Here is a 27,748-nt window from a genome sequence, read left to right on the forward strand (position 1 = left end):
TGGAAAACACTGCCTCAGGTCAATGTTCCCCACCTGAGGATTTCCAGCTGTTACAAAATTATATTTCCCGCTCTGTACGCGATGGGAGTTGTAGTTTTTCAATAGATGGGACAGCCACAGGGAGACATAATATCCTATGTGTATACGCCCCATACGTGCGGTATTACCATGCTCACATATTATTTCCGAAAATACTGTATATATCATTATTTTTAATATGATTTATTTTTTTTATCATTAACATTAGGTCACGAAACGGGACACATATTCTTTTTTTCCCGCCCTCATGAATACACAAAATGGCGGCGACCGCCTCGAGCGGTCACGAGGCGCCGTGCTGTGAGTGGGCGGAGCTAGCGCGGCAGCGAGGCTGTGGGCGGGGTTGGCGCCTCGTACGCGAGTAACGTCACTGTGCGCATGCTCGTGCTCCCTCTCTTCTTCTGGGCGGCCGTGGGTGCTAGAGCTGCACGCTTGTCAACATGCCTCGACCAGGAATGGAGGTAAGTGGGGATACGGGCGCCGGGTTTGCACTAGCCCAGTCTTGTACGGTTACTATGGGCTGTAGGTAGTTCTCCGCTGCGTCTCTAGAGGTTACATGGCCTAGCGGTGGTTGTTGCTTTCTTTTGCGCGGCGTTGCTCTATTCAGGTCCCGCACTGATAGTATAGGCCTAAGCCCGATAGGATTTGTAGTTCCGTAAAACAACTTAGTATACATAATCGGGCCGTTTGGAACTACAAATCCCATAGTGCCCTGCACCCAGCGGTTCGGTAGCGCCGCAACATCCGTAGCTTTCAGTGTTTTGTATAGTCTCCTCCCGCCTTCATTGCTGCTGCGGCCTGCAAATGGCGGCCGTCTGTACGCGAGCGGATGCTAAAATGGGAGCCGGGCTTCTACGTCAGGCCGAGTCACGTGGGACTGGAGACAAAGCTAGAAGAGGCTGAGGGGGGCGGGGACAGTGCAGGTCACGTGGTGACGGCCGCTGGTTTCGTGTAACGTTCCGACGATATCTCGGTGGTTCTGGATTATGTGGTGACCCCCCACACTGCGCTTATGGCGGGAATGGGAGTACAAGCCTGGTATCTGGTGGTGGTGGTCCCCAGGGAGTGGGTGCACATCTGCTTTAGATCAGGATGCCTCCAGCTATTGTAAAACTACAACTCCCAGCATGCCCGGACAGCCGGAGGCTGTCCGGGCATGCTGGGAGTTGTAGTTTTACAATAGCTGGCGGCAGCCAGGTTGGGAAACACTACAGGGAGGATGTGACCAGACAGAAAAACACTGCTTTGTTTACACTTGCTGTGCAAATAAATCCTTAGGCCCACCAGCCTCTCAGGCCCTGTTCCCACTCACACAGAATTTCCTCATGCATCAGTCTAATTGGAAACGAAACTTTACTGCCTGATGCTGGTCGAACATGTTCAATCTACAATGTAATTCCTTGTTGTTGTCCTAGGCAACAAAATCCCATTTAGATCAATGGTCAGAATTCCTGGCGGCCATTCCTTGCAGATTCCTCCTCTGTAATCCGTATTGTAAACCTTAGATCCGCCATGTAAAAAGTATGTGGACAGAGCGAGCTTCACTGCATACTTGATTCTTAAAGATTCCAACTTTATTGATCATGATAAAAATAAATCCAGATATAGGCACAACCCCCCACCCAGCCATGTGCTTCTCAGAACGAGTTAAAGTAGTAGTCCAGTGGTGACTCAGTGGTGAGCAACTTATCCCCTATCCTAAGGATAGGGGATAAGTTGCAGATTGCGGGGGGTCCGACCGTTGGGGCCCCCCGAGATCTCCTGTATGGAGCCCCAACAGCCGGCGGGAAGGGGGCGTGTCGACCTCCGCACGAGGCGGCGGCCGACACGCCCCCCTCAATACAACTCTATGGCAGAGCCGAAGCGCTGCCTTCGGCAATCTCCGGCTCTGCCATAGAGATGTATTGAGGGGGCGTGTCGGCCGCCGCTTCGTGCGGGGATCGACACCCGCTATCTCGGCGGAGAGCCGGGGCCCCGTACAGAGAGATCGCAGGGGGCCCCAGCGGTCGGACCCCCCGCGATCTCAAACTTATCCCCTATCCTTAGGATAGGGGATAAGTTTTTCACCACTGGACTACCCCTTTAAGGGTAGGGTTACATGTACGGCATGTGCAGCATTTTTTTTGTTGTCGATTTCCCATTAGGACACGTTCAAACGTCGGAATTCAAGAGGAATTTACTCGAGCAATTCCTCTTGAATTCTCAGCTCCAAAAGAATTGCCATCTCCTCTGCCCATTGACTTCAATGTAATTTCCGCTGTCCTGTTCACACAGCGTAAATTCCGACGCCGATTTCCGTTCCGCTTGAAGGAGCATGTTCATTCTTCAAGCGGAATCCGCTAGCAGAATTCAATTGAAGTCAATGGGTAAAAAAAAATTTTACGTCCGAGATCGTTTCCGCGCGGAATTTGCGTGGAAAAATGTAGAAGAGACAGCCCATGGAAAAAAGATGACACCCATTCTCCACCCCACACTCCATCCTTTTTTTTTTTACTGTTTGGCCACATCAACTTGTAATTTGTTTATAAAAAAAATTTGACATTTTGGGGCTTATATAACACTTGCAGCTCTAATTTCTGACTAGCGCAATCATAAAATGGCCGATTTGGCCCTCACACAAATCCTCCCCCCTCGCATTTCCGCGTGAATTTCGATTTTTCAGACGTAATTTTTCTGCTCGAATTCCGACGTGTGAACGCACCCTTAGTCATGGGTAGGATAACCGGCAGAAAACTTACTGCAAATGCCATGTAACCCTACCCTTTGGTGGAAAACCCCTTTAAGTTCACCTCCGGCCTAATGGTTAAGGTTTTTTTTTTTTTTTTTTTAACGTCAGCACAGTGAGGATAAGCAGCTGCCTTACATTTTTCTCTGGCTAGGTTCACACTACCCTAGATCCATGAAACGGACTGGTCTTATCCATCCCACATCCCCCCCCACCACCACCAAGATACTGGACACTCAAACCCCAATCTAATCAAATGGACCTGGAGGGGTCAAAGCACGATGAGTGTTAACCAAGACTAAGACTGGGTTCCCATTACGTTATCCCCTGTATGTAATTCATTTCAATGAGCCGACCGCAGTGAAATGTTCAGTCCGGTCGGCTCACTATTGCCCCCGTATGCGCTTTTACAACCGGACCTAAACCCGTGGGGCAAAAATGAGCCAACCGAACGTTTCACTGCGATCGGCTCACTTAAATTAATTAACATACGGGAGCGCACGTTTTTAGCTTTCCCCTGCCGTTTGCGCTCCCATATGGGGGAAAACTTAATGGGAACCCTTGGTGTCTGCATTTTCGGAGATGTTCTGGTCCCCACTGCTTTTAAAGATAACCAGATACACCGGGTTATAGTGTGGGTTAACAGGAGACTGGTTCAGGGTTTCTGACCTACAGATGTGCCTGAAGTCCGGCACCCAGTCCCTCTTAGGTTTGGCTTCTTCCAGCACTGAATTGTGTGCTGGACCCGCCTGCTGGATTTGAATATTCAATGTCGCTGGTCAAGTGAACACTCAGTAGGCACAAGCACTCACATGACCAGCACCAATGAATATTTTTATAAGCTGACGGGTCCGACTCGGCGCACAATTCAGTGCTGGAAGAAGCTGAGCTTCAGAGAGACTGGGCACCAGACTTCAGGTAGGTAAAAATACAATCAGAAAATAGAATATTAATACAGCGCTTACTGCTTGAGACTCACATTGAGCATCTTGGTTGCATGGAGTGAGCAGTGGTCTGTAACCTAGACTACAAGCTGCCAACACAAAGGAGAGCAAGAATATTGAGGGAGGCAAACTTGCCTTATGAATATTTGAGGAGAAAATGTAATCTGGTGTCCTACAAGTTTATTGAATAGGTTAAAGGAGAACTCCAGAATATGAAAATCATCCATATACCGGCAGTAAGAAATAAAACGGGTACATGCCTTCCTTCGCTTCCCCGGTAACCGGCCTCTGCCGCGATCCTCTTCCTGGTTGGAGAGTCATACTGCACAAAGCCAATCACTGTCTGCAGCGAAGTCCCAACTCGGCCAGTGATAGGCTGAGCGACAGTATGCTGTTTTCGGCCCCGGCAGCAGGTGCCAGGGTAGCGAATTGTGTCTTGAAGCGTTCTCACACTGCCGCTCAGCCTATCGCCAGCTGAGTCGGGACTTTGCTGCGGCCGGTGATTGGCTGAGTGCAGTATGAGTCGTCGGCAACCAGGAAAAGGATCACGGTGGACACCGGAGCTGGTACCGGAGGCATCGGGGGAGCGAAGGAAGGTATGTGTTTTTTTTTTTTTTTTTTTTCCCTGCCAGCAGTATAGACTATGATTTTGCTATTCCAGAGTTCTCCTTTAAGATGGGAATACCCCTCACAGTCCTGTGTAGAGGCTTAAAGGAGTAGTCCGGCGCGCGCTTCTCTTATTTTGCAGGCCAGACGGGATAAAATGAGAAAACAAACTTTCTCTTACCTGCCAACGAGCCCCCGTAGCTCCGGTACAGGTGTTCGGACCCCGGGCTGTTTGCTTCTTACTTCTTGTTAGCCCGGCACGTCACACAGAGCTTCAGCCTATCACCGGCCGCAGCGATGTCCCGCCTCGGCTAGTGATAGGCTGAAGCTCTGTGTGATGTTGGAGAAATTTGGTCATGTTAAATCCATTATTCCTGATCCTTTTTCTGAGATCTGTTTTTGTGGGTGATTCAGGTTTGACTGTTTAATATGCCTTTATTTGGCTTATGGCAAATACTTTGAGGTTTAGTGGATCATGTCTGTCCTAATATAATATAATAAATTTTATTATTTTTTTATAGGAACATTGGGGTTCATCAGATGATGCAGTAAGTATCCACGGTTTTCATAGCATTTGCTTAAAGGAACATTTCTACCATGATCGCTTATGGCATATCCACAAGTGTTTAAGATGTTGTATAAGTAATTTTCCCTCTAAGTGATGGAATATTGCTATGAGATTACCACAGGTCAGGCCCCCATAATCACTTATTACCTATCCTGTGGATCCCCTTTCAGTTCTTTCTTCACTATAAATATTCTGGATTGGTGAAGCATGTGGGCTGCAAGTGCATTGGCTTTTTTATTATTATACTCACAATTTCATAAAATCATTTGCCATTAGTCATTACCTCTGTCAGGTTGTCTCCAGTGGATGCATCTTATGGCCACTTATGTTTATGCACCAAGGCCTTACATTTAGTATAGTTTTGCACTCACGGGGGACTGTTGATCAGTCACCTATATGGTTTGATACATGTTTGTGAAAAGATCAACACACTTAATTTTTATTTTTCTTCAAACAGGGACACGAACCTAAAGAACCTGAACAGTTACGGAAGTTGTTCATTGGAGGCTTAAGCTTTGAGACCACCGATGACAGCCTGAGGGAACACTTTGAACAATGGGGAAAGCTCACAGACTGTGTGGTAAGTTATCTTATGTGTTGAAGGTTTTACCCATTGTGTAGCTGCTCTGTACAGTTAAATAACTGCAGTTCTCTAATGTAAGGGCCCTATTACAGAGTAACTATGGGATACCTGTGTAATGGTGCCAGCAAACACCTGCAAAAATGTAGCAGGGTGACCGTTCATGTGATCCTCAAGCATTGTAATGGTCTTTAATGAACAAGCACCAATCTCAGAAGCTCTTATCGCACTTATTTTAACTTGATCATGATGTAAGCAGCCGTTTAGGACCATTGAATGCTGTATAGTCTTAGTTTGTTGTTTAGACTACAGGTTACCTTTTAATAATGGTCCGACTTCTTTGCTGTTGTCCAAGAGAAAGTACCACATCTCTCAATTTACATGTGGTATTTCAGTACAGTTCCATTGAAGTAAATGGTGCCAAGTTGTAATATCTTAAAGGAAACCAATCATCAGATTTTACCCTATATAACACTTGGCAAAACATTAGAGATGAGCGAACTTCTCGGCTTGGCGGTTTCTTACTTTAGCCTGCATAAATTAGTTCAGCTTTCAGGTGCTCTGGTGGACTGGAAAAGGTGGATAAAGTCTCCTAGGAATGTATCCACCTTTTCCAGCCCACCGTAGCACCTGAAAGCTGAACTAATTTATGCAGGATAAAGTAAGCAATCGCCGAGAAGTTTGTGATGAATTGAATCACTAAGTTCGCTCATCTGTAGTTTATATATGGTAAAATCTTTATCCTCACCATCCCTGGGGGATGTTCCTGTCTGTGGGGATGGGGAGTATATGAACTTATAAACTAGTCACTGAAGCAGTCCCCTGGGCAGGGAGCACTTCAATTTAGTCCCTCGTCTTTGGCCGCGCCCCCCTCGGCTTGATTGACGGGCTGCATCATCACTCTGCTCAGTTCAGTGAGCAGAGTGATAACACGGCCCATCAATCAAGCGGAGGGGGTGTATACCAGCCGAAGACACGGGACTAGGTGAGAGGAGCTCCCCGTCCAGGGGACTACTTACGGGGCCAGCAGGGACTAGTTTAGAAGTTCATATCCTCACCATCCTTGAGGACAGGAGTGTCCCCTGGGGATGGTGAGGATAAAGATTTTACCATATATCTCTTTGCCAAGCGTTTATATAGGGTAAAATCTGATTTGGTTCCCTTTTTAAGATAACTAGATTCTTGAGTCATATGTATCAGAACCAAACTTGTGTTCTTCTCTGAATCTTGATGGCATTATGAATGTTTCTGATAACCTAACTCTGGTTTATTTAGGTTATGAGAGACCCACAGACAAAGCGCTCCAGGGGCTTTGGTTTTGTTACTTACTCATGTGTGGAAGAAGTTGATGCCGCCATGTCAGCTCGGCCTCATAAAGTAGATGGCCGTGTTGTTGAACCCAAAAGGGCAGTTTCCAGAGAAGTATGTATTTTAATTTGGTTTCTCCTTACCATCCTTTGTCATTTCTTTTTGTTCTCATCTGAGTAACATTTCATTATTTTTTTACTTAGGATTCTGTCAGGCCTGGAGCACATCTTACTGTAAAAAAGATATTTGTGGGTGGCATAAAAGAAGACACAGAGGAATACCACTTACGAGACTATTTTGAGACCTATGGCAAGATTGAAACAATTGAAGTTATGGAAGATCGGCAGAGTGGGAAGAAGCGTGGTTTTGCTTTTGTTACATTTGATGACCACGACACAGTTGATAAGATTGTTGGTAAGTAAAGTGGTGGAAAAATGATGAAGTCTTATTCCTTAGATACATACACTAAAGTCAGTATTTTGCATCCCTCCCTAATAGAGATGAGTGAAGTTAATGATTCGATTCGTCACAAACTTCTTGTCTGTTGCTTACTTAAGCCTGCATAAATTAGTTCAGCGCTTCGGTGGGCTACAAAAGGATACGGTCCTAAGAGATCCTCCTAGGACTGTATCCACATTTTACAGTCCACCAGAGCACCTGAAAGCTGAACTAATTTGGTCAGCAACTACAGAGCAGAGAAGTTCGTATTGAATCACTAACTTCGCTCATCTCTTGCATAACATATGGCATTTTATAACTTCAATTTTGTTTTTTCTAGTCCAGAAATATCACACCATCAATGGCCACAACTGTGAAGTGAAAAAGGCTCTATCAAAGCAGGAGATGCAAACAGCCAGTACCCAAAGAGGTAAGTTCTTAGCTTTTTTTTTTATTAGTTTACTTTCTTGAACTCTGTAGAAAGTAGTTCATACTGTTTTGTCGTAGGCCGTGGAGGTGGAGGAGGAAGCAATTTCATGGGTAGAGGTGGTGGTGGTGGTGGTGGAAATTATGGCAGTGGAGGAGGAAACTTTGGAAGAGGAGGCGGCGGTGGTGGCGGCGGCGGCTTTGGAAACAGAGGTACAGTAACTTTTGAAAGTCTTCATACCCTTTTACATTTTATGTTGAGTTCCCGTGCTTAAATAGAATTTCTTTTTCCCATTCTGCATTAAATACACTGAGAATGTGAAAACGGAACAATAAATATTTAAGTGAAAACAAAACTCAAATTCCACATGGACATGACTAGTCCTACTCTGACACTTGAACTTTATCTTTGAGGTCCTCACATTCCTTTATTTTAATATTCAGCAAATGTACAGAAATACCAGACAAGAGGTGCAGCTAAGTTTGCAAACCTGGCACTCAGACAAGAAAATATATATTCTTAATCTCAGTGTAGGACAAACCTCCATGAGGCATCGGGTTAAGTTTTAGGGCATCAGTCTCTTGCAAAGGACTGAAGGCCCTCTCATTCCTCTTGATCATCTTGGAGAGGATTTTACACCTTGATTTGTCCACCTATGGTTAATTAAATTGATGTTAAACCACTGATAAATTCCCTGCTTTCAAGGAAGGCTAGACTAATCTTATTTCCTCTTCTGTTTGCAGGTGGATATGGTGGGGGTGGTAGCGGCGGCAGAGGTGGTTATGGTGGTGGAGGAGATGGATACAATGGATTTGGTGGAGATGGTAAGTGCATGACCTATTTTTCCCATACAGTGAAATCCATATTGTGTTAGCTCATGAGACCTTTGGACTTCTCAAGATCTGAGTTTTGAGAGCAAGTAACTAACTTAATAATCTGGGAAGTATCAGATTTGACAAATTTTGAAACTTTTCCCTATTAGACTAACACACCAGAGACTGTCATACCAGTAATTGCGGCCAGTCTCCCCGGCAGGAATAGAAAGATTTACTGACCACATGCAGATAAACTCTGCATAAACATCTAGTATTAAAATCAGAATGGTGAACAAATTCTATATACACCTGCTCCCACAGTCTTTAACACCAGATTGTGTAGACTGATACTCCACTGCCTTTGTCTTATTTCCCCATATAGTCCCTTAGGAGGCTGCTTTGTTTACTGCTTGATTTCTTTTCTAAGATTTTTTGCCACATAACTCCCCATGTTGTTACATGACAGGAAAGAATGGTACATAATCCTGTTATGTTCTTTATGTAGAATGGTTCTACATTACATAATACTGTTGTCTCCCTTCCCTGTGGCCCCCTTGTTTGGACAGTGAAATGTTCTTTAGATAATTTAAATATACTTCAGGTTATTAGAAAACTAGACACATGCCTTCCAGATAACTTCTTCACGATGAATTTTTTATTCTGCCTTATAAATCAGGTGGCAGCAGTTATGGTGGTGGCGGCCCTGGCTATGGTGGCAGAGGTTACGGTGGTAGCCCAGGTTATGGAACCCAAGGCGGCGGTGGTGGTGGAGGATATGGCGGTGGCAGCGGGGGAGGATACGATAGCTACAATGAAGGCGGAAACTTTGGTGGTAAGTAGACCCTCAATTTTACCTTGCCTTATACATATGTGTATATATTTATATATATATTTACACCTGACTGCAAAACTGTATAAATACTCTGGAATATAAGAAACTTGAAAGCTACATACGTTCATTGGCTTAACACTGTTAATTCCAGGTAACTATAATGACTTTGGAAACTACGGTGGCCAACAACAATCCAGTTATGGTCCCATGAAGGGAGGTGGTGGCGGCGGTGGCAGCTTCAGTGGAAGAAGCTCTGGAAGTGGCAGTGGCCCCTATGGTGGTGTGTAGTCTGAACCAATTGTACCCAGCTATGCTGTCAATGTGTTGTTGTAATGCGTACATAAGCTAACCTTTTTATTTCTTTAGGTGGCTATGGATCTGGCGGTGGTGGTGGTGGAGGAAGTGGTGGAGGAGGAAGCTACGGAAGCAGAAGGTTTTGAGTCTACAACAGAAAAAGGTAACGTGTAATGGCTGTCTTGTCATGTGCTAATGAATCACATTGGCTGAAGAAACATTTGAATAATAATCTTCTTGTCCTATATCATTCAACAGGCTACAGTTCTTAGCAAGAGAGCGAGGAGTTGTCAGGAAAGCTGCAGGTTACTTTCAGACAGTCGTCCATGTGCATTAGAGGAACTTTAAAATCTACTACAGGAGCAGCGATGATCCATAGTCAGAAAAGTTACTGCAGCTTATACAGGAGGCATTTCTTGTTGAGGACTGTAATAGCCTCAGTTTGTAAGCAGTGCAGCTGATGATTAATGCAATGTAGTGTTGATTTAGATGTACATTCCTGAGGTCTTTTTATCTGTTGTAGTTTGTCTCCCGTTATCCCATTACATCAGGTATACTGCCCTGTAAATTGTGCTAGTGATAGCAGGAATAAAGAATTAAGACATTTTTAACTTAAAGAAAATCATGTAGTTCAGTGTTTCCTCGCTTAACAGGGCAAAAAGTATTGCTCAAACGAAATAAACATGCGTTTTTTTTTTATCAAGAGTTAATGTCAGATTATTAACAAATCAGAGTTCTGTACCTGAAAACCCAAAATGGTGCAAGCTTAATACTAAAATCAGTTGCCTATTGATACTGGTACTTGAGGTGTTAAAATGGTAATTTCATCAGCAAGATTTTGTTTTGAGACAAAGACTAAAGGTGGTAGGTCTGTTTTTAACATCAGATACCACTTGTCTACTTATCAGGTTTCTAGGTCTATATATTTTTTGGCACAGTGACCTATAGCCTTATACATTTTTTATTTTATTTTTTTTCCGATAAATCTAATACTTTTAAAAACAATCTGCTGTAAGATAATTTAATGGGGTACTCCTGTGAAAACCTTTTTTCTTTTAAATCAACTGGTGGCAGAAAGTTAAAGATATTTGTAAATTACTTTTATTAAAAAATCTTAATCCTTCCAGTACTTATTAGCTGCTGAATGCTACAGATGAAATTCCTTTCTCTTTGAAACACTGATGACATCATGAGCACAGTGACATCTGCTGACATCTGTCCATTTTAGCAACCATGCATAGCAGATGTATGCTAAGGGCAGCATGGCTGCTTAGTGTTTAGCACTGCTGCCTTGCAGTGCTGGGGACTTGGGTTCAAATCCCACTAAGGACAACAATAAATAAAGCATTATTATAACAGCAGAGAGAACTGTGCTCTTGATGTAATTAGAGAGCATTCCAAAAAGAATTTCTTCTGTAGTATTCAGCAGCTAATAAGTACAGGAAGGATTAAGATTTTTTTAATGGAAGTAATTTACAAATAGGTTTAACTTTCTGCCACCAGTTGATTTAAGAGGGTTTTCACCAGAGTACCCCTTTAAGATACAGCATCAAAATGACTGTTGCTGGGAGCAGCATGAATTGTCACTACAATAGACTTGTGGACAAAAGTATATAATGTGAACTGGGATCAGATAATTTCAGTCTCTCCTTTTTTTTTTGTTTTTGTAACTTGCCAAGGCTATATAAACTTTATAGTATTGGACAGGTAGTTCTATTTGTATAAGCGAGCTCATTTGTGTTGACCTTCTCTACCAGCTTGAGACTTCATGTATGTTTTCTAATAAAACCGGCTTGTATCTGTAAGCTTGCCTTAATTATTTAGCACAGCATTCTTCCATTGAGGACCAGTGTTTTCTCTGGACAACTGAAAGGCTGTTGTGCTTTTTGGAACATTTAATCCCAAAGCTACCAATATGGTTCTAAGCACATGTGCCACCACAAATAACAGCTATTTGAAGTTTGTAGCTCTTAGTTATAACTGGCCTTTTTCCACTATTATGACCTTCTTTTCAGAAGTGTTAGAAGCCCATATTAAGCCACGTTTAGACAATATGCTGCTTGTAAAGGACCCCGCTTAATGTGGTGGTATGAATGACTGCAAATATTCCTTAAAATAAGCATAAACAAAGCTTTGTGGTTTCTCATAGAGATGAGCGAACTTACAGTAAATTCGATTCGTCACGAACTTCTCGGCTCGGCAGTTGATGACTTATCCTGCGTAAATTAGTTCAGCTTTCAGGTGCTCCGGTGGGCTGGAAAAGGTGGATACAGTCCTAGGAAAGATTCTCCTAGGACTGTATCCACATTTTCCAGCCCACCGGAGCACCTGAAAGCTGAACTAATTTACGCAGGATAAGTCAGCAACCGCCGAGCCGAGAAGTTCGTGACGAATCGAATTTACTGAAAGTTCGCTCATCTCTAGTTTCTCATCCAAAGTTTCCACTGAAACTAGACTATGCTGTATCTCCCATATTGTTTAATAAGTACCTGTCACTTACAAAAAAATTGAAATGTCAAGTTTTTAAATCCTGTCTGGGAGTTCTGGTCCCACGATCTATAGGGGGGTGGGGGACTGCACTGCTTCTCCCTGTGAAAGGCCCATAAGCTAGGCATAGCAGTCATCTTAGTCACACGAAGCTGGGAGAGTGTTTTTAGCCAGCACTTCGTGTGACCTCAACACCCAGAACCCAACCAATAAAACTTGACATGTCAATGCTTTTGCAATTGCTAGTGCCAATTTAATACCTATTGGGTCTTATCTTTCAGCATAGTGCTTTCTTGAATTTGCTCTTTCCTGCTAATCGCTATCTCAGTTGCTCTTATTTTTGGTGGTGCTGCTTGCAAGATGCCAAAATGGAAGCCTTAAATTTGCATTTTGTGGAAAGCTTTTAGATGACATTTAGACAGGTGGCCATGTGCAAATAAATTCCAGGACACCTGATTCTCTTCCAGCATACCCTGTGATTTTAACATAGGATGTATGTCCTGGTACTTATGGGACAGGACATACACTTACATCCTCCTATACATGATGCGAGCACCAGAACAGTATTGGCAGCAAGGGACCTGCCGGTAATGGTGGAAGTCGGCTATCATGCTATCTGCCATTAACCCCCTCAGATGCCATGATCAGTAAAGATCACGGCGTCTGATGCAATGCAGGCGCTAAAATGGATGATCGGATCGACCGCTCATGATCGGATCATCCATAATGGCGGGCAGAGGTCCCCTCAACTGCCTCTGTCCTGCTCTGCTGTCAGACCAGAAGACCCCTGGAGACTGCCAATAACACTGATCAGTGCTATGCCCTATGAATAGCACTGAACAGTAAGGGCAATCAAATGATTGCTATAAATAGTCCCCTGTGGGGAAATAGTGAAGAGAAAAATTTTATGTGAAAAAACCCTCCCTTAATAAAGTAAATCACTTCACATTTTGCCCCCAAAAAGCGTAAAAATAAACATCAAAATGATCCCGTATGGTGAACAGCGTAAACGTAAAATAAAGTGCTGTCTTTTGTCAAATTTAAAAGAGAAACTTATCACATATGCAAACGTGGTACAGATAAAAACTACAGATCATGGCGCAAAAAGCCCTCACCGTATATGAAAAGTAATGGGTGGTCAAAATAGGGCAAATGTAAACATACTTTTTTAACCCCTTTAACGACCAAGGACGGATATTTACGTCCTTGGCCAGCTCCCGCGATATAACGTGGGGTCATGCAGTGACCCCGTGTCATATGGGTTCGGTCCCGTCATGTATCTGAAGCCGGGGCTAATAACGCGCAGTAGCTATCACGGTACTGCACGCTATAAACACCTTTAGACGTGGCGTTCAAAGGTGAACGCTGCGTCTAAAACGAAAGTGAAACCTTCCTGGTTGATCGGAGTGCAGTGGAAATGCGGTGTCCCGATCAGCTGGGACGCGAGCGGATGTCCTCTTGCCTTCCTCCGGCGATTGATTGCTCCAAGTCTGAGATGCAGGCTTGAGCAATCGACTGCCGATAACACTGATCAATGCAAAGCTATTGCTTTGCGGTGAACAGTGTATAAGATTAGTGTGCAGTGTTAGCCCCCTATGGGAGCTATAATACCGCAAAAAAAAGCAAATAAATGCCATTTAACCCTTTACCTAAAGTCTAAATCACCGCCTTTTCCCATTAAAAAAAACATGTAAATAAAAATATAAACATGTGGTATCACCGTGTGCATAAATGTCTGAACGATAAAATATATAATTAAACTGCACGGTCAATGGCGTATTGCTAAAGAAGTCCAAATCAATACAAAAATGGTACCACTAGAGACCAGACCACAGCGCAAAAAGATGAGCCCTCATAACTCTCCGTACGCGGTAAAATAAAGTTATAGGGGTCGGAAAATGACAATTTTAAACATAAATTTTCCTGCATGTGTGTTTTTATTTTTATTCCTCCCCCCCCCCCCGGAAGTATGACAAAATCAAACCTATATAAGTAGGGTATTTTAATCGTATGGACCTACAGAATAAACATAAGGTGTCAATTTTTACTGAAATGTACTGCTTAGAAACGGAATCCCCCAAAAGTTACAAAATGGCGGGGGTTTTTTTCCTTCAATTTCGTCACACAATTTTTTTTTTTTTTTATTTCGCTGTAGATTTTTGGGTAAAAAAACTGATGTCACTACAAAGTAGAATTGGTGGTGCAAAAAATAAGCCATAATATGGAATTTTAGGTGCAAAATTGGAAGGGTTATGATTTTAAAGTGAGGAAAAACAAGTGGGAAAAACCCTTGGTCATTAAGGGGTTACGTTTTTAAAAGCAGTACAATAGTGTGTAATCATGGGTATCATTTTAATGGTATAGACCCAGAGTTAAGAAAACGTCATTTTTAGCCAGCAGTGTACAGTGTAAAAACAAAACCCTCCAATGACGGGATGTAAATGTAGGTCTTCATTTATAATTTTCTCCCACAAATATTTGTTTGCACAAATTTTATGGTAAAACTAAAAGGGTCATTACAAAGTACAGGAAAAGGTCATGCAAAAAATAAGCCCTCATGGGTCTGTGGATGGAAATAAGTTATGATTTTTAGAATGCAAGGAGGAAACAAAAATGCAAAAAAAAATTCCTGTCCTTAACCCCTTAGGGAAACAGCCCATTTTGGACCTAAAGCAGGAGTCACACATGGCAGTTTTGAATATCTGCTCAAGTAGCTGGCTCTTATCAGTCTATTTTTGGAATGTATACTAGCCCAATGTGCACAGGATAAGTAGCTGATCGTGGAGTTCTGACCGCTGCCCCATCCCACCCCCAAATTGTTTGAATGGGATCCTGTCCTGCTCAGTCAGGAGTGCGTGTCATTTAACTCTTGACAGCACGTGCCCCATTGAAATGGATTGCGTTCCGTCTCTAGAGGTAGATGACATGTGCTTCTGACTGAGTCCAGTTTAGGAGATTGCGGGGGACCCCCTGTTATCAGCTACTTGTCCTATCCTGTGGATAGGGGTAAGTTAATTCTAGCTGCAGTAACCTTTTAGACAGCTGTCCATTCAAATGAATGGGGTTGTGACCTCCTTTTACAGGGATGCTGAACTGTGAGTTATTCCTATTCTCATCTATATACTGGTGTCTAGAGAGGAGTAAAGTTAGTGATTCGATTCGTCACAAACTTCTCGGCTCGGCGGTTGATGACTTTAGCCTGCATAAATTAGTTCAGCTTTCAGGTGCTCTGGTGAGTTGGAAAAGGTGGATACAGTCTTAGGAGACTCTCTCATAGGACCTTTTCCAGCCCACCTGAACGCTGAACTAATTTATGCAGACTAAAGTAAGCAACGGCCGAGAAGTTGGTATTGAATCACTGTAATGTCGCTCATCTCTACTGTTGTCTCCTTAGTGATGTATACGAATACTATACAGATCACTTTCCAGCAGACTGAACAGTCTCAGCTTAGTTTTAGACTTGGTAAGAATGAATACTGCAAGGTTTCAGTTATTTATAATATAGATTGTTAAATGGAAAATTATTTAAAAAAAACAGGTAATTTTTTTTGACTCTGCACAGGCTAGAGAGCCACTGAATGGATGTGCCATATAAACAAGTGCTGTATTAATACCCTGTTTTTCTGTTTTCAGGAGCAAAGTATACCTTAATGCTGACTATCTTAACTTGTACAGAATGCAATCGGTGCTGTCTTGTGTAAAGATTGGCCCTGATTTACTATTGTAAACCTGGCATGTCTGCGCTAGAATTGAGAACCTAATTCTCCATTTTATGGAGAACCCAAAAAAGGGGTGTGTCCCTGACACTTTCACAAAAACCCAACATATTTACTAAGGTTTCCCACAGCAAATGTGGTGGATTTGAGCTGAGGCAAACCTGACAGATCAGAACATGTGTAAAAATAAAAAAAAACCTTAGTAAATTCTATGACTGACAAAAATGACACTTCAGTGTAAAGTAGCTAAACAAAAAAATTCACAAAAATTCCCTTTATTATAAACCACATAGAAACCCTATTACACAAATGTCCAAAAATATAAAATCTACAGGTGGTGACATCCTACTGAATAAACATTATTCTCTTCATAGACACCCTTTAAGTCCTAATGTGTTTCCCCGTGTATCTGATACATGGGTTCATCAGGGGGATCACAGAATAACAGTAGTGGGAAATCCACATACAGAAAGGCATACATGTAATCAATGCATACGAATAGAGATGAGCGAACTTACAGTAAATTCGATTCGTCACGAACTTCTCGGCAGTTGATGACTTATCCTGCATAAACTAGTTCAGCCTTCAGGTGCTCCGGTGGGCTGGAAAAGGTGGATACAGTTCATATCGTGCAGGGAAAAATTTCGGTATGACCCGGTATACCTCCCAGCCCTAAGTTCATTTCTTAGGTGGAGGGGAACTTCACACCACCATCATGCCTTCATTCAAAATCTGAAATCGAATGCAGTATCCATCTTGTTGGACAATGTAAAGCTGTTCTCCACTGACTTCAAATGGGTACCATCGTGCTGTCCATTGTTTTGAAGGAAGACTAGTATTGCATACTATGCTCTTTCTTACCATCAAATCTGACAACTACCGATCGCGTTACTTTCAATACCCTGTTAGTGCATTCTTCTTAATAGTTGAGAGGGCAAAGTCTTTCCAGAAGAGTTGCCTTATTCATTTTGTCTTGTCCATTGACAATCATATAATGCATCACTTCCCTATGGTGGTCTGCAGAGCATTGAACACTGAAATGTCCAGCACAACAGACATCCTAGGATCACTTGAATCCAGCATGCTGATGTCAAGTAAGCAAACTATGGATATTTCAGCCCTGTTTTAACCCCTTCTAAAAACAACTTTCAATTTTTCCACCTGCAGACCAATGTCTGTTTTTTGTGCCACCAATCTCCCTTTGTAATGACATCCATCATTTCACCACTAAATCTATGGCAAAACCAGGGGATAAAAAAACTGTTAGGGCAAATTTGAAAAGAGAAGCCATTTTGTAACTTTTTAGGGCTTTCAATTCCACACAGTTCACTTTTTAAGACACTTTATTCTGTAGGTCCATATAATTAAATGTTACCTAACTTATAACTTTTTGTATGAAAAATAGCATGTTTAAATGTCCTTTCCCTTTAAAACTTTTTTTTATTTTTCTGTATACAGGGATGTATGAGGGCCCATTCTTTTTTTGCGCCGTGTTTTCCTATTTTTCCCCCCCAGGAAAATTGTTTTGATGGGACTTTTTTTTATTTTATTTATTTTATAAAATATATATTATAAATTAAACAAAGTGACCCAAAATATGCAATTCTGGACTTTGGTATTGACCGTACAGTTAAAGTAATTTTACATCTTTATAGTTCAGACATTTAGTGGCGATACCACATGCGTTTTTTTTTTTTTTTCCTTCTAATACATGCCACAGCATAGAATTGATCAGTGTTATCAGTGCTTTGCTGCTCCAGCCTGCCACTGACTGGAGTTTGGGATTATTGATCTGACAGCGAGGAGGCAGGTAAGGGCCCTCCCGCCGTCCTCCCAGCTGATCAGGATATGGTGGTTTTACTGCGGTTGTCCCAATCAGCACCACTAAGTAGCTGGGAAGTCCATTTTTAACATTTTAGATCAAAGTTGATGTCCGGCATTAGACGCGGCACTATGATCAGTTCCGGAGAGTGCGTCCTAGAAGGGGAGCAGGACAAGGGTGTACAGGAATGCTTTTAGTCCTCAAGAGGTTAATCAATAGATTGCTCTAAAAATGCTTGTTAGTTTGGACAGGACAAGCGGGGCTCTGCAGGATTCTGACTTGTCATTCATCCTCATGTGTGAGCTGGGGGCACTTCAGAGCCTTACTGTACATAGCCCTGCTTGTCCTCAGTGCGCAGAGCCCTGCTTGTCCACCCTCCCTTCCTGTACTTGGACTCCTCATAGAGACACACAGGCAATAGCTGCAGGGACAAAAATACACACATTTATACCAATGTATATTACAAATATACATATGGTATTATCTACGTTATAACTTTTTTTGTTAATGACAGGTACACTTTAGGAGTACCCTACTCCATAGACACAGCTTGAGATAATAGGTTGGTGTGAGTATTTGGATAGATAAAATACCCTTTTATAGCTCTTCCCCATGTGTTGGCAGTAGTCATCCCTTAGAGCAATTGCCTTAAATCATGACTAGGGATTATCATCCAAACCAGAATCTCCTGCAGACCAACTCCGCGCAGGGTGTTTGTCATCTAGAAGAGAGGCCTCTGACTTGATCTGACTGATCTGCTTGCCAGTCCCCATCCACCTCCCCCACCTTTGACCAATAGTGAGAAGATGCATTTATTTAACCCCCACAAGCAAGAATTTTTTTTCAAAGTAGACTAAATTTTTATGCAGTAACTTTTCTTATCCCTATTACAGAATATGAAGAAGCAGCTGTATCAGAACAGTGTAGCTTATAGATGAACGCCTTTAAATAGTAATGTGAATTGTGATACATAGAATAACGCTGAATTGTAAATAACTTGTTAATTTTTTTACAGTTCTGCCTGAGCCCTCATATGAAAGGGAATCTGCCAGCTGTATTTGCTAAGGGTTGTAGACTGTAACTTTTACGGCATAAACTTAAACTGTACCTTTCCTGGAGCTGATGGTGGTTGCTAGACTCCTTTTTATATCTTATCAGAGTGTCAAAGAGGTGGTGCCAAGTTGCTGCTTTGCCACGGCCTGGCACAGCACTTTGCTTCTCTTCATCACTTAATCCTACTTTGATTGTAATTCCAGCCCTGCACATCAGTCACAGGTTAGGAGGTGCCAGGCTGTAGCACTTTAGCACCTTGGCTCCACCTCTTTGACACTTGACTGAAAAAAAAGGCGACTTTATAAGTTTGGCAACTCCAGGAACGATTGTTGTGGTTTAACAACTTGCCAAAGCGGACTACAAGTACTGCTGACCGATTCCCTTTTAAGCTCTAAAGAAAAAAGATTGATACCTTTTTTTTATGTTTAGTATGCAGAAAAACTTCTCAACAATCCTCATATATTTCCCTTTAAAGGGTCCACTAACTTTGCAGCCAAGTATTTAGATTGATGTTTCAGTGTTCTTTGTGCGGGACGTCTGAGTACAAAAAATGATCGTGAAGTGCAACAAATCTGAACTGTATAAGATGGTAGTAATGGTAGCTTATCATGCAGAGCCTCGATTTACAAAAGTGCAGGGTTTTATATAAATTGAGGAAATCCGGAATAGCAGATTACAACATTGCTAAACATAAGAAATAGAGAACTGAAGTGAGTTCTTTGACTTGGTTTAGATTAGTTAATTTGAGTTTTTATTACACATGTAATAAAACAGATTGCACTTTAGTAAATCTAGGTTGGACAGTCCAGATGCCACAGCCTTAAAGGGGTACTCCGGTGGAAAACTTTAATATTTATAAATAAATAAAAATTTTAAATCAACTGGTGCCAGAAAGTTAAACAGATTTTGTAAATTACTTCTATTAAAAAATCTGAATCCTTCCTGTACTCATTAGCTGCTGAACACTACAGAGGAAATTCTTTTCCTTTTGGAACACAGAGCTCTCTGCTGAATCACGAGCACAGTGCTCTCTGGACAGTTCCTAAAAAGGACAGATGTCAGCAGAGTAGGAGAAAATCCCTATAGCAAACATGCTGTCCTAAAATGGACCAAGATGTCAGCAGAGAGCTCTGTGTTCCAAAAAGAAAAGAATTTCCTCTAGTATTCAGCAGCGAAGTACGAAGATTTTTTTTTTTTTTTTTTTTTAATAGAAGTAATTTACAAATCTGTTTAACTTTCTGGCACCAGTTGATTTAAAAAATAAAAATTCCACCGGAGTACCCCTTTAAAGGGGTACTCCGCTGCTCAGCGTTTGGAAAAAATGTGCCCGAACGCTGGAGCTGGCGTCGGGAGATCGTGACGTCATTGCCCAGCCCCCCTCATGATGTCACGCACCACCCCCTCAATGAAAGTCTATGGGAGGGGCGTGACGCCCCTCCCATAGACTTGCATTGAGGGGGCGTGTCTATGACGTCACGATCTCCCGGCTCCAGCGTTCGGATTAGTTTGTTCCAAAAGCTGAGCAGGGGAGTACCCCTTTTAACTTTTAGGGTTTTTCTGTACTAAGATTGATGGCCCGTCCTTAGGCTTGGCCATTGCTCTTTCATCTGTGGTGGTCTGACACTCGCCATTTTAGCCCTATGAGGGGACTTTGGTATGTTTATGATAGCAAAGTCCTCTATAAAGTACTGCGATTCCTCTGTTGCCTTCTGCTCCTTAGTCCTGTGACTAGTACTAAGCTGCAGTACCAGACACTACCACTGGTGAGCCCACTGTCAGGAAACCATTGATGAACTATACTAAGGATAGGCCAAGTTCTGGAAAACCCTATTGTTGTATTCCAATATACTTCAAAGTGTACCTTCGATTGGTCAGTTTTCAGCAGTAAACATGCTGCACTGTGCACAATAGTATTTTTCTCTAAATGACATTGTCCCTGATTTCATCAAAATGTGAGGAAAAAACTAGAGCTTATTCAAATCTCAACCAATCATAGCTCAGCTTTCAGTTCTTAACCCATTCTGATAAAGTGAAAGCTGAGCTGTGATAGGTTGCTGTGGATTTTTCTCAGATTTTAAATTAGGCACCCAAATGTCTGACCATGGTGCTATTCTCCCTGTATATAAATATGCAATAGGAAATTAAGCTTACTGTTCAGTCTCTGCAGTATCCGTCTCCAGCGTGAGACCCCGCGTGCTGTAGAATCATAACATTTGTGTTGCAGACGGAGCAGAAAACTTAATTTCCTGTTCCATAATGACACATGACAGGGAGAATGGTGCCCCGTTTTGACAAGAGAATTTTATGGAATTTAGGAAAACTGCTGTAGTGCACAAGAGAAGGAAAGCATCGGGGGTACCATTTAAAGGAGTTATCCAAGAAAAACTTTTTTTTATATATATCAACTGGCTCCAGAAAGTTAGATTTGTAAATAACTTCTATTAAAAAATCTTAATCCTTTCAACAATTATCAGCTGCTGAAGTTGAGTTGTTGTCGTTTTCTGTCTAGCAACAGTGCTCTCTGCTGACATCTCTGCTTGTCTCTGGAACAGCACAGAGTAGAAGAGGTTTGCTATGGGGATTTGCTTCTAAACTGGGCGGTACCCGAGACACGTGTCATCAGAGAGCACTTAGACAGAAAAGAACAACTCAACTTCAGCAGCTCATAAGTACTGAAAGGATTAAGATTTTTTTAATAGAAGTAATTTACAAATCTGTTTAACTTTCTGGAGCCAGTTGAGATAGAAAACAAAATTTCCTGGATAACCCCTTTAAAGAGGCCACAATATATATTAGTGTACTGTTTGGAGTTAAGCGTTATCTTCTTTACTAGACAATGCTAAGCTGTCCTGCCTTATAGACCAGTGGATTACATGAGACCTTTCTAGCACAGCACCTCTATCGCCATTACGGTATGGACTCAGTCAGCATTATTAAAGGAGTTACAGCAGGAACAAGAACTGCAAGTTTCCAAGAAGTGAATGCAGGATTTACTATGCTGATAGTGAGGAGCTGCCCCAAGACTAGTTACAGCTGAAATACGAAGACAGTCTAGGAAGAGTTCAACATCATTTGGAGCCTACTAGAATGATAGCTACTGTACTACAGGTGTGACAGAAAGCCAATAGGTCTAGCAGTGAGACCTGAAAGCAAGGGCCATAAGAATAGGTAAGGTGTGCTTTTATTCTCTTCCCTATAGACCGCAGCTCAGATTTCTAAGTTGTAGTAACATCCTCTTTTACTTCACAGGAGGCATGGAATAGATTGGTGAATCATGGACACCAGGAAAAGTCCTGGCTTCTCTGGGCTCCATCCATTAGGAGTAAGTTGTGTGTGTGTTTTTGTGTAAACCTGCGTTTGCTGAAAGCTATGCTTATGGGGCAGTAAGAAAAATACTCAGTGCGTTTATATACTAGAACTCTGCAGGCAAAACTCATTTTGAAGGGAAAGGGTGAGACACAAGGATTCTGTTCAGTGTTTGTTGCTACATTCAAAGTACATAATATTGTCAAGTTTGTCTGAAGTGTTCCTTTTTTGTGGGGGGTGGTTGTTCCACCAGAGCTGTCCTCAGAATAGACCAGTGGTCAGCTGTGAACCCCTGTTCCACTTATTGTGTACGGGAGTCCCATAGAAAATGAATGGAATTGGTACAAATGTGACCATTGCTCTGATCGAAGTTTGAGGTCCTTGTTGATCATAGAGCTGGGCGGTATGACCAAATATGTGTATCACGGTATTTTTGTAACTTATGGCGGTTCCACGGTATATAACGGTATTTCTTTCACACACACACCCCAATCATGTTACCCGCCAGCGCTGTTCTGCTCCAACCAATTATCAGCCCAGCGGGGTACTACACACATGTCACCCGCAAGCCCTTCCCCCCCCCCCCCCCCCCCCCCTCCTCTTTGTTGCGGGCCGCCAGCGCTGGAACTCTATACTGTACACCAGAGCCGGGCATACTGGGTGTTTTGCAACAGCTGGAGGTCCGCAGGTTTGAGACCACTGCTGTACGCTGTATCCCTATGACCGGGCTGCAAAAGATAAACAAAATAAACTAAGGAAGTTATGGTGGGACAACCCCTGTAGATTCTGCCTCTTCAGTGGCTAGAATTTTGGTTTCTGAAAACTCCAATGGGAGTTGATTTCCTGACCACATACTCTTCTACTGAATAGGAATGATTGAGAAGTCCAGCACAAGTTAAAACATAAATGAGATTTATCATCTTCGAAAAAAGATTACTTCTATGTTGACTATGAAGCGCTGCTGTGGCTTGAAGCACGTTGTTTATGGGAACCACCACATGGTGAGGTGTTAATGAATTAAGAGAAACCTAGAAACGTTATCTGGTGCTGGACCCTCATCTACTCCTCTATTTATTTGTCATCCAAAGTGACAACAGCACCTGCCTTTCCACACTGTATTACCGAGCAATGTTGGGAGTTGTAGTTTTGCAACATCTGAAGGTCCACATTTTGGAGACCACTTCACATTTTACTCAGTGTATGTGTCAGATTGAGGCTGTGCTGAGCATAATCTAGCGCAGACATACTCCATTTTAAAGGGGTGGTCTGGTGTTATGTTGCAGAAATATTGCCAGTCTATGAAAAAAAATATTCTAGTTTTAACTCCCCTTCCTCTGCTCCCTTAGCTTTTTACAAATCTGTTTATCCTTCCAGTACTTAATAGTGGCTCTATATTAGAGTTCCTTCCCCCCCCCCCCTCTCTCTCTCTCTCTCTCTTCTGACCACAGTGCTCTCTGCTAACACCTCTGTCCGTATCAGGAACTGTCAAGCAGGAGCAAATCTTCATAGCAAACCTATGCTGCTCTGGACAGAGGTGTCAGCAGAGAGCACTGTGGATAAAAAAAATTCCAAAAAGAACTGTCTCTGTAACATACAGACACTAATGAGTACTGGAAGGATAAATATTTTGTAATAGAAGTAATTTACAAATCTGTTTTTACTTTCTGGCACCAGATGATAAAAAAAATAGTTTTCCACCGGAGTACCCCCTTAACGACGCAAATGTACGTCCTGGTGCAGTGGTACTTAACGCACCAGGACATACATTTACATCCTATACATGACTGCGAGCATCGGAGCGATCCTGTGGTCATGCGCGGCAGGTCCCAGCTGCTGAGCAGCCAGGGACCAGCCGGTAATAGCAGACATGCGTGATCGCGCAGATGTCCGCCATTAACACCTCAGATGTCATCAATACAGATCACTGCATCTACACTTAAATGGATGATCGGATCGCCCACAGCACTGCCACGGAGATCAGATCTTCCAGAACGGCAGACAAAGGTCCCCTCACCTGCCTCTGCTGTCTTCCATGGGTCCTCTGCTCTGGTCTGAGATCGAAACGCCCTATGCATAGCACTGAACAGTATTAGCAATCAAATGATTGCTATAAATAGTCCTATTAAAGTGTCTAAAAGGAAAAAAAAAAGTGAAAAATCCCCTCCCCCCAATAAAAATGTAAATTGCCCCATTTTCCCCATTTCACCAAAAAAAAAAGTGTAAAAAATAAATAAATTAAATAAAAATGTAATAAACATATTTGGTATTGATGCCTGCGTAAATATCTGAACTATTAAAATATAATGTTAATGATACCATACGGTGAACGTAAAAGTCCAAAATTGCTGCTTTTTAGAACATTTATTCCCCCAAAAATTGATAAATGTATTTAAGTTTTAAATAGGCAAATATGGTATCAATAAAAAGTACAGATCACAGCGCAAAAAATGAGCCCTCATACTGCCGCTTATATGGAAAAATGAAAGTTATAGGTCTTCAAAATAGGGGGATTTTAAACGTACTAATTTATATAAAAAGTTAGTGATTTTTTTTTTTTTTTTAAGCGCAACAGTAATAGAAAAGTGTGTTATCATGGGTATCCTTTTAATCATATTCACCCAAAGAATAAAGAACACATGTAATTTTTACCCTAAATTGTACGACGTGAAACCGAAACCTTCCAAAATTTGCTAAATTGTGGTCGTCTTCTTAATTTCCCCACACACATACTATTTTTTTGCTTGCGCCATACATTTAATGGTAGAGTAATTATATTACAACGGACAACTGGTCGCGCAAAAAAAAACCAATTCCTCATACTAGTCTGTGGATGAAAATATAAGACTAGGAGGAAAAAACGAACGTAAAAATAAAATTGAGTCCTTAAAATGGGCTGAGTCCTTAAGGGGTTAAAGGAATACTGTCAGCCCATTCACCCACACTAAACCCAATACACTGGGTTATAGTGTGAATGAACAGTGTTGCTGACGAGTTTTCGTCCCGTAATTCACCCCCTTTAGATGCGCTCATCAGGCGTGTGTCCCATGCCGGCAGTCATACTTGGGGTCCCAGAGGAAGGTGCCTAAGCCCTCCCCCATAGTCTCATATGCATTTTTCTTCAACTCCATGTACTAGTGATGTGGCGTCGAATGCCCCCTGAGCGCTGCACTCTATGCACTTGAGTGCAGGCACTGAAGATTTTATGCAGCGGTCACGTCCTGATGACGTGAGAGCTGTGCGTCCCTGGAGAGCGCTCTGTGCAGTGTAACTGCGCATGCGCAGGGCCTTTGCTACTCCCAACTTCTCTAGCAAGGGCTCGGCGCATGTGCAATTACATTGCGCAGAGCACTCTCTGGGAACGCACAGCTCTCACGTCATCAGGATGTGACCACTGCATAAAATGTTCAGCACCTGCGCTCTGCATAGAGCGCAGCACTCGGGGGCGTGTGACTCCACGGAGAGTTGAAGGAAATGCATATGCGATTAAGGGGGGGAGGGCTTAGGCACCTTTCTCTGGGACCCAAAGTATGACTGCCGGCGGGGGGACACGCCAGTGGCAACCTAACAAAAAATGTAAGTGACCCCTGTATGGACTCCTGTTCACCATACTATAGCCCAGTGTATTGGATTTAGTGTGGGTGAACTTGCTGACAGCTTTCCTTTAATCACTCTGGGTAACTGATACAGGTGGAAATGATACTCTGTTCATATCTATCATTACTAAATTATGTAAAATACCTGTGGTGCTGGTAATTTTTAGACTAGTTTGCAACTACAGCAATTGTTTTCTGTTCTAGAAATTCTAAGGATACTGTATACTTAGAAATGTCCCCCGAGAAGATCTGTGAAAGAGCGCTTGGATGTCTTCAGATTAATACTGTGGTGAGTGTAAAAGATCAATCACAGCAGCTGACAATAGGTAACCAGATCCAGTACAGTATGTACATGCATCGGTCGGTGTCCATGATCACATTACAGAAATCCCATCTTGTCCCGCTGCCTTTTGATCTAAATGTAATCTTGCTGTTCTGCCCTGTCACCAAATGCCAAACCTAGATTCTGTGCATAGTTAGTATCTTAAAAGCAGTTTTACCTTAAGGTGACTGTCCAGTAAAAAGATCAAACCTCTGCACCCACTACAAGTGGAATCATTTCCAGTGACTGTAATGTAAGTCTGTGCCTTCTGCTTGCCTTGCCTGCAGCTTCTCAGTCTGCTGCTTTGAACAGTGATCTGTGGCTACATTAAAGGTGTTTTACAGTATTAATAAGCTTATCACGAGGGGGGGGGGGGGGGAGAGACTGCTGGGACCCCAACCAAAACTCCAAGCTGGCTATGCACTTCAAATATTATTTGCGATTACCTTGTTCAGCTTGTCTCCCTTTAATACAAATACAACACACTTAATGCTCGTCCGACGTCAGTCATCTTTTCCCTCCGTTACTTGCTAAAAAGTACCAGAGGGAAACTGATGCTAGAACTGATCGCATTCATTTGAATGGGACAGTTAACGTTCATCCGGCATTCATAAACGATGGATGTTGAATGCTACGCAACTGATGCATGTGGTTGTCGGTTATGGCATTAGTTGCATAGAAATTTAGGATGAGTTCACCTATGCCAGACATGTGAAGCCAGCCTAATTCTTAGAAAATGTATTTCATAACTGTTTAAAGCCTTAATATTCAGATGTATTGTTTAAATTGTACATTGGACCTCAGATGGACAGATGTCTGCACCTCACACTGCATGTCTTAGAGGAAAATTGTTCTTTTGATTTGTATATTGCTAAATATGCTGCATTTTACCTATAGGTCTAAGAAGCTGGACTTGACTTAAAAGAACAGGAAGAAAGAAGAAACCTAATTTGTTGCTGTATTTGGAAATCAGTTTTTTTTTTTTCTCTGCCATTTTTAAATCAGAAATAAATTTTGATATAAAGTATTACTGTGTCTTTTTCTCTTTTTAATGTTTATCTATTATGTACCCTTGTACAAGCATACTTTCTGTGAGAATAGTAATGTACAAAATGTGCACAATTACTTCTCTGTAAGCTCCCCACATTTTTAGTCTGTTTTCTGCGGGTGAACTACAATGCTCAGAAGAGAAGGAGCGCCATTGAGCTATTAGAGAGAACATTTGTCTGGAATTGAAGGCCATGTGTGTTTACAAAACCCCCATAGTGCCAGAACAGTAGACTCCCCACATTTGACCCCATTTTGGAAACTACAGCCCTCACGGAATGTAATAAGGGGTGCAGTGAGCATTTACGCCCTACAGGTGTCTGACAGATCTTTGGAGCAGTGGGCTGTGCAAATGAAAAATTACATTTTTCATTTTCACGGACCACTATTCCAAAAATCTGTCAGACTCCATTGGGGTGTAAATACTCACTGCACCCCTTATTAAAGGGGTACTCCGGTGGAAAACTTTTTTTTTTTTTTTTAAATAAACTGGTGCCAGAAAGTTGAACAGATTTATATAACTGCAAAATGAATCACATCGTATACTGTATGTTTTGTGACACTGGTCGCTACTACATTGGTAACGCCACGAGGTCACTAAACATCAGATTCAGAGAACACCTTTACTCGGTTTGTTCAGGAAAAGGGTGTCCACGAGTACTCGAACATCTGAAGGTTGCCCATAACAACGATCCTTCTGCCCTCAGATTTTTTGGGATAAAAAGAATGCCAAAAGAGGGTATTGATAAAAAAAAATTATTGTTACGTGCAGAGGCAGAGCTTCTCTTGCTCACGGATGCCCAGGGCAACCTCTGTCTCAATGACA

The 27,748-nt window shown here is 42.3% G+C and overlaps 1 protein-coding gene and 1 long non-coding RNA gene across 3 annotated transcripts; both read left to right on the top strand.

Annotated features, from left to right (window-relative positions):
* Window positions 1-333: 333 nt before the first annotated feature.
* Window positions 334-10,664, top strand: HNRNPA3 (heterogeneous nuclear ribonucleoprotein A3). 2 transcript variants are annotated; one of them, XM_056536506.1, is made up of 12 exons: window positions 334-500; window positions 4,836-4,862; window positions 5,340-5,462; window positions 6,738-6,884; window positions 6,974-7,184; window positions 7,549-7,638; window positions 7,716-7,847; window positions 8,379-8,459; window positions 9,127-9,282; window positions 9,434-9,562; window positions 9,649-9,739; window positions 9,835-10,664. In XM_056536506.1, the coding sequence occupies exons 1-11, from the start codon at window positions 480-482 to the stop codon at window positions 9,720-9,722; spliced, it is 1,191 nt and encodes a 396-aa protein (XP_056392481.1). In that variant the 5' UTR covers window positions 334-479; the 3' UTR covers window positions 9,723-9,739; window positions 9,835-10,664. The 2 variants fall into 2 exon arrangements, with proteins under 2 accessions (XP_056392481.1, XP_056392483.1); XM_056536508.1 differs by lacking the exon at window positions 7,716-7,847 and having other exon boundaries at window positions 338-500; window positions 9,835-10,663.
* A 1,286-nt stretch (window positions 10,665-11,950) lies between these two features.
* LOC130285189 (uncharacterized) lies at window positions 11,951-26,902 on the top strand. The gene is made up of 4 exons (XR_008847276.1): window positions 11,951-21,822; window positions 21,904-21,976; window positions 25,758-25,842; window positions 26,773-26,902. It is a non-coding gene; the product is annotated as an uncharacterized LOC130285189 (long non-coding RNA).
* Window positions 26,903-27,748: the final 846 nt, after the last annotated feature.

Source organism: Hyla sarda, chromosome 8 (assembly GCF_029499605.1).
Source record: "Hyla sarda isolate aHylSar1 chromosome 8, aHylSar1.hap1, whole genome shotgun sequence".
In the NCBI taxonomy this organism is placed as follows: domain Eukaryota; kingdom Metazoa; phylum Chordata; class Amphibia; order Anura; family Hylidae; genus Hyla; species Hyla sarda.

Excerpts from the sequence above, each read along its gene's own strand:
- HNRNPA3 (XM_056536506.1), top strand. The coding sequence starts at position 480 with ATGCCTCGACCAGGAATGGAG. Across the intron at positions 9,283-9,433 it reads TGAAGGCGGAAACTTTGGTG|GTAACTATAATGACTTTGGA; the intron begins GTAAGTAGACCC and ends TGTTAATTCCAG. Across the intron at positions 9,563-9,648 it reads TGGCAGTGGCCCCTATGGTG|GTGGCTATGGATCTGGCGGT; the intron begins GTGTGTAGTCTG and ends TTATTTCTTTAG.